Source organism: Cervus canadensis, chromosome X, assembly GCF_019320065.1.
Source record: "Cervus canadensis isolate Bull #8, Minnesota chromosome X, ASM1932006v1, whole genome shotgun sequence".
Classification (NCBI taxonomy): domain Eukaryota; kingdom Metazoa; phylum Chordata; class Mammalia; order Artiodactyla; family Cervidae; genus Cervus; species Cervus canadensis.
The window spans coordinates 38405851-38412806 of record NC_057419.1 but is presented as its reverse complement, the minus strand read 5'-3'; the positions used below and the strand labels follow the sequence as shown (position 1 = coordinate 38412806).

Sequence of the window (6956 nt, the reverse complement as noted above, 5' to 3'; positions counted from 1 at the left end):
ATGAAGTGGGAGAATGACATTAATACATGTAAATTATCATATGTGAAACGAATCACCAGTCCAGGATCTATGCATGATAAGGGTGCTTGGGGCTGGTGCACTGGAATGACCCAGAGGGATGGAATGGGGAGGGATTTGGGAGGGGGCTTCAGGATGGGGAACACATGTACACCCATGGCGTATTCAAGTCAATGTATGGCAAAACCAATGCAATGCTGTAAAGTTAAAAAAAAACGAATATTAAAAAAAAAAGACAATTCCATTGACATTGGCAGCAAAAAAGGATAAAATACTGAGGAATAAACTCAAGCAAGCAGTCAAAAACATGTACACTGCAAACTACAAAACATTGCTGAAAGAAACTAAAAAAGACACAAATAAATGGAAAGGCATCTGTCTGCACAGACCAGAATACTAAATATTGTTAAGAAGTGCATGCTATCTGAGGTGGTTAATTTTGTGTGTCAGCTTGACTGGTCCACAGAGTGCCTAGATATTTAGTCAAACATTATTCTGGATGTTTCTGTAGAGTGCTTTTCCATGAGATTAACATTTAAATCAGTCAACTGGATAAAACAGATTTCCCCCTGATAATGCGGGTGGGCTTTACCTAATCAGTTGATAGTCTGACTAAAACAAAAAAGCAACCTTTCCTCATGTAAGAGAATTCCTCCTGTGTGAAAGCCTTTGGACGTGGGACTTTGGCTTCTTTTCCTGCCTTTAGACCCAAACTGAAATATCAACTCTACTGGTTTGGTTCTTAGGCCTTCTAACCTGGACTAGAGCTAAACCACTGGCTCCTCTGGGTCTCCAGCTAGCCAACTCACCCTCTAGATCCTGGGACTTACCAGCCGCTATAGTTGAATGAGTCAATTGTTTTACACACACACACACACACACACACACTCCACTGGATCTGTTCTTGTAACACACTACCCAGAGTGATCTACAGATCCAATGCAAACCCTATCAAAATCACAATAGCATGCTTTACAGAAATAGAAAAACTCATCCTAAAATTTAAGTAGAATCTAAAGAGATCCTTAATAGGGAAAACAACTTGGACAAAGAAAAAATAGAGAACTCACACTTCCTGATTTCAAAACATTACAAAGCTACACTAATGAAAACTGTGTGTTACTGCCATATAAACAAATAGACCAATGGAGTAAAATAGAGATCTTAGAAATAAACCCTCACTTTTAGAAGATATGCCTGGCAGTGGACTTCCTGATAGAGGGGAAAACATAGCTTTTTTAGATCTTTGGATCAAAGCAAGGACTCTGGAGTCAGATTGCTTGGCTTCAATTCTACCACTGATCCCCATGGGCCAAATGACCGTGAGTCAGTGGCTGAACCTTAGGCTGGTAATCATTAGTACTATAGTCCTGGGAGTGTCACAAGGAAGCACTACTATTTACGTACAGCGCTTAGAAGAGTGCCGGGCATGGGGTCTCTGCTGTATAAGTTGCTTTTCATAGATTCTGCCAAATTACCTCCCAAATGGATTTCTTGCACCACCGCCACAGAGGTTTGCCCCTAAACTCTCCCACTCTCGGAATGGTTAAGCACTTGGAGGAGATGGGACGAGAGGCTTGACAGAGGTATCCCCGCAGCATCACCTTCACCCGCCAACTCGCCAACTGCCGGGATGGCCCTTGGGCTTGGCAGCAAACCAGAGGAGGCCCTCGACCCCATTGGTTACACCTCGAGGGGACGGCCAAACAAGGCGCGTGCTGGTTGGCAGGAACCGGACCAATGAGGAGGCGGCAGGGCTGGCGCGCTGAAAACCTCGCGTCATTTGCGGCCATCTCCTGCGTGCTTGACGGCGAGCTCCAGACGCCGCCCGCCTCACCTGCCTTGAGCGCCACCACTGCTGCCACCGCGACCCGGTTGATACATCGTCGCTGCCCCAGGTCCGGTGGCCACCCAGATCGCGACATGAGCTCCCCAGATGATGAGGTGTCTGTTTCGGGAGCGGGTTTTGGCTCAGAGCACGGAGAGCAGACCAGCGGCCTTGAGGCCGGCTCCACAGCCCCGCGGGGACCCGGCCCCGGCCCCGAGCCAGGGGCACCGCAAAGCGGCGAGGGTGAGGGCGGGGATGGCTTCCCAGACCCTGAGGGCTTCGAGTCAGAGCGGGAGGTCCTGGAAGCGGGAGGGCCGATGCTGCAGGGCCGCGAAGGCCGGCCTGGCTCCCCGGCTGACGACCAGGGGGACGCCCTGCAGCTGGCTGACAAATCAGTGGCGGCCATCCTGCAGCAGCTGACCGACCTGAACGTGCTGGGCACCCGCAGATACCTGTTCCAGGAGAGCTACGCGGTCGGTGAAGTGTCTGCCTTCTGGGACCTCGAGGCGTGTCCCCCCAGTCGAGGCGGTGCCCCCCAGAGGTGTGGGGAAACCACACAGGCTGAGGCCATCCCTCTCCGGGTCGGCGGGCCCAAGGCGGGCCGGGCCTATGGGAGCGCTAAGAGAGGCACTAAGAGTAGCTTGAACGTGGCTGTGGATCGCCAGTGGCCTCCCTCAGAAAGCCCAGCTGGGCTGCTGTCCGACCCTGAGTCCTCTGATGAGTTCACTGAGGTAGAGCAGATGAGGGTGAGCATTTATCACAAAGACGGAGGCCAGGCCAAGTTCAACAGACCCGAGGACCCCGGGAACACACCCAGATGCTCGAATGTCCAAGGCAGGGAGAATCTCCTTAATGTGCCAGGCACTTGCCTGTCCTCGGCTCCGCGAGGATTAATTTCGGTTGTGGAAAGGCAGGGCAGGCAGGGCGATGCAGAGCAGCAGGATGCCTCTCCCCCTGTGAAAATGCAGAGCGTGCTCTGGGGGAAAGGGGGAAGCCTGCCCAGCTACCCGGGAGTGGCAGTAGCATCAGCTACTGCAGCTGCCGCTACAGGCAGCAGGCCGCGGCCCACTCCTAGGAGGAAGGGGGTCCAGGAGAAGAAATCCCTTGGGGGCGACTCCAAACCTGCCGCGGGGAGAACCTTCCCTTCCTGGGGGCAGGGAATCTCGGCCACTCCCCTGGAACCGGCCACCTTCCCCCCAATCTCCGGCATCCCGCTGCTCGGGAGGTCCAAGAAGTATGCCTTGGTCCCTTGGGGAGCTGAAGAGTCCAAGCACACCGGCGCTGGGAAGAAACCCGTGGCTAGGCAGGCCCGGGAGTTGGTGGCAGTAATGGTGGTGTCCGGAGAAGACAACGACCCAAATAGAGATCCATTCCCAAAGGGCCAAGTGAGTAAGCCAAGCCCCTCCTCTCTCCCCACTCTTAGGCCTCCTACCCTCCATCCCGCAGGGGTCGTCATTGGGTGACCCTCGGTCACTGGTTCATTAGGATGCCATTGGGGTCCTTTTACTAGGGACAAACGTTAAGGTAGCACTTTGGGTGTGCTGGACTCAGTTCTCCACCCTCGGCCGGTTTCCAGCCTCCTCCACCAGGCTGCCGCTGGAGTGGAAGGGAGAGCTGGTAGCTGAATGGATTTGAGGGGACCCCTTAAAAGCTTCACAGAGCTTTGGTGTTTAGACACATCACTTTCCTGAATCCTACTTCCTAGCTCTTCCCCAAACCTTCCTTGCAGGGGCCCCAGGCTTTCTCAGTGCCACACTGCTGTCCCCAGCTCAGCTCTGCCTGCTGGCCTGGGGCTGACTGACAGGGAATGTGCTGAAGAGATCAGCCTTTCAATTCTCTTTCCAATTCCCTGCCTCAGCTCCGTCTTGAATCACATGAGCTCTCACACACACAGGCATAGATCATAAATGCACTGGTACACACACCCGTGCACGCACACACATCCTTACTCCAGATCAGTGAGAAATCTTTGTTTTTAGCTGACCACTGACAGGCCGGGGCCATCTTGTCCATGGGTGCATCATGGAGAACCCAGCGGCGCCAACCTCAACATCCGAGGCGCACAGGATTCAGGAAACTCAGAGCCCGTGGCCATGAACAAGGGAGAAGTCAGGCCCAGAGGGCCTGGCCCCTCAGGTGAGTGTCCTGGGTTTTGATATGGGGGGAGGAGGCCAGGGGTGAGGGCAGAAACCTCTGTCTCTGACTCTCTCTCTCTCTCATCTGGGGGCTCAGCCTTGCTGTCAGGCCGCTTCTCCCATGAGAAACAGGGTGTCACCAGGGCTGGACCTGGCCCCATCACCTTCTGTGTGGGATTTGTTTGTCAGGGGTGATCGGTGGCAGTGCCCCAACAGCTACTCTGGGCGTAGACCTGCAGGCTAATAGCCTTTTCTGTGAAGTGCTGTTTGCCCACATTGGTCTCCCAGGTGCTGGCTGTGGCTGCTGCTCTGGGAGGCTTGAACCCAGAAACACAGTCTTTGGTGACCATCGTGGTGAAATGGCTGCCCCTGAGGAATAAGAGGGGCAGGCCCAGAGAGAAGGTTTGGGCTGCCTGCCGGGCAGAGCAGGGGAGGCCTAATGCTAGGCAGAGGGTGGTACTCCCTTACCTCACGTTAGACCTGGCCTGGGCCTTTCCACCTCCCTGGGTACCTGGGAAGCTGGATTGTGTGTCCTTTCCCTGTCAGGTGACCAGGAACCAACTGACCATCCCCCAAGACCGAGAAGGCAGGAGCAGCTACGCGGAAGGCAGGGCTGTCCTCGGGTAATGCTTCTTCTGGCTCCTGGAAATACACACCCAAACCCCATGGTGGGATCTGGGTCCAAGTGCAACTGACATGTGTGGGCCCCCCACCCCCATCCCATCCCACACCGCAGGGAGGGAGCCTACCTCCTTTCCACTGAGGAAAGTCTTTCCCTTGCCAGTCTAGACACCTGGCTTTGGGATGGAGGGCCCAGGGGAGAGGAGAGGAGGAGGAGAGGGGAGGCGGGTGTATACTAACCATTTCTCTTCCTCCTTTGTCTGCTGGCCTAGTGTCCGGTGCTACAGAGAGAAATAGATGACCTTAAGGAGCAACTTGGTATGAGGAACCAGGGACAGAGAGCAGCGGGTTCTTAGTGCAGAATTGGGGTGGGCCCTTGGAGTGGGGTGGGCTGCAGGTGCAGGGGGCCTTGTAGCGATCAGCGTTCCTGTGGGGAGGAGAACCTATGAAGCCTGTCCCTGGAGCACGTGGTCCATGTTCAGCTGGGCGTGCGGACAAGTAGCAAAGTACTGTGCGGACTGCATGCACACTCTGCCAGCCAGACGAGTCCTAGAGAGCTCCTTCTGATAGGACTTGTAGAGATGCCTTGTTGATCTGGTGTGGCCTCTAAGGATCTTGTTGGATTGCTTGCGAGACAATTTTTGAAAGGTTCGGGCGTGGCCCCGAGCTTGAGAGCTGCCGGCACATTTTGTTTCCTTTCAGGAAATGGCTCCACGTTTAATTCCGGTAGTGGGGAGTGATCAGGCCCAGAGCTCTTTGCATCGGGGCTGGGGGTAGGTGGGTTTCAGGTTGCAGGGCTAGGTGGTTCCCCACGGGGACAGGGGTTCAGGCTTCTGTGTCCGTCTGTCTGGAGCACCTGTTTATGCCTTTCCCTGTTGCAGCCTCCATGCGGTACCTGGCTGACAAGTTCCAGATCGTTTGAAGTGAGTGTTACACACTGCATACCCCTTCCCACAATGTTGGGTGTTGAGCAGGGCTGTGGGCTGGCCCTGGCTTGAGGCTCTTCCCTGACTCTGCTGTTTTACAGGTTGAGCCCAGTATCTTCCTGCAAGAGGAGCAGCTGTTACCTCCGGGGCTGGCGAGCTGTGGCCAGGCTCGTTGCCTCTTGTTCTGCCTCCACCAGGGCATCCTCTGCCCCTTGTTTTGCCCCCTCTCTGCCCCAGTCTCACAGCAGTTTTTGATTAAAGGACTTCTCATACTCTGTGTTCTGCCCTCTCTCTGGGGGGTAGGGGTTGGGGGAGTGGGGCAAGGCCTGGTGGAGAGCCACTCCATGTTAGAGCCTGTTGCAGAACAGGACCTCTGGCATCCTGTGGTGGGGACTCTGGGTCAGCCTCTGCTCCCATCCGGGCCAGCAGGGCAATGGAGTGCTCCCGGTCTGGGTTCACTGAGGGCCTTGTCTGGCCACATTGGCACATCCTCCCATTCCCCTAAAAGCCCTCTTGTAGTTCTCTTAAGCACCCTCCTCTGGGATTTGCCGGATCCCATCCATTGCTGACATTCTGCCTCCCCATTGGAAGGAACACTTGGCCCCCTTACAGAGCCCCTAGCCATCCTCCCAGTCGCTCTGGACTCATTGTCCTACTTACCCTGACCACTCTCTTTTCCTGTTGGAGCACCCTCGATCCCTCCCCTGACTTGCCATTGGTGACCTTGCGTGCACGTGTAGTTCAGCAGGTGGAAACAGGCACAGGTGCCCTCATCTCTCCCTTCCCAGGCTCTGCCCTCTCACTGGAGTCCCTACTGCCTGTACCGTCTCCACCCCCGCCCCAGTCCCACCTTGCACGCTCGAACCTGCACACAGTCCTCCTCTCCTCTTTAGCCCTCGCCCCTGAGACTCAGGCACCAAGAGTTTCGCTTCTCCTTCTTTGGATTCAGTTAAGGGCTTGGGCATGAAGACTGGACCCAGTGAGCTGGGGAGCCGGAGGGAAGGAACAGGGAACACAGGAGACAGGCTAGTCTCTGGGCTGGAGGTCAGGAGATGCATCTGTTTGGTGCCAACCTGGGTCAGACTGCACCCTGGCAGCTAGAGATGGATGGTGGAGTCCTCAGTGTTTTCACATCCTCCCTGCCCTAGCCAGCTGACCACCCTCGCCTCCAGCCTGAGCCTCTCTATACCCTTGAGTGGAAATGGGCCCATCATGCTCTATGGCAAGTGTGGTTAGTAGGTCTCTGTTCTTGCAGGGTCCCTGTCAAATACTGTTCCACCAGACCCATGACAGATCTTCCAACAAATGATATTTCCCAGAGTATCCCAGCTCAGTATCCCAGACTACTTCTTTGGGGCACATGACAATGAGTCTGAACTCTGTGTTCAATTTCCCCCTCGCTGGAATTTGGGGAGCACTTGCCAGCCT

General features: G+C 55.0%; 1 protein-coding gene across 1 annotated transcript; it reads left to right on the top strand.

Moving 5' to 3' along the window:
* The first annotated feature begins 1820 nt into the window (after positions 1-1820).
* On the top strand, positions 1821-5794 carry LOC122434641 (uncharacterized protein CXorf49 homolog). Its single transcript, XM_043458240.1, has 6 exons — positions 1821-3231; positions 3826-3982; positions 4528-4604; positions 4875-4920; positions 5484-5525; positions 5630-5794. Exons 1-5 carry the CDS (start codon positions 1942-1944, stop codon positions 5522-5524), a joined length of 1611 nt encoding a protein of 536 aa, XP_043314175.1. The 5' UTR covers positions 1821-1941; the 3' UTR covers position 5525; positions 5630-5794.
* The last annotated feature ends 1162 nt before the right edge of the window (positions 5795-6956 follow it).

Excerpts from the sequence above, each read along its gene's own strand:
- LOC122434641 (XM_043458240.1), top strand. The coding sequence starts at position 1,942 with ATGAGCTCCCCAGATGATGAGGTGTCTGTTTCGGGAGCGGGTTTTGGC. Across the intron at positions 3,232-3,825 it reads ATCCATTCCCAAAGGGCCAA|CTGACCACTGACAGGCCGGG; the intron begins GTGAGTAAGCCA and ends CTTTGTTTTTAG. Across the intron at positions 3,983-4,527 it reads CAGAGGGCCTGGCCCCTCAG|GTGACCAGGAACCAACTGAC; the intron begins GTGAGTGTCCTG and ends TTTCCCTGTCAG.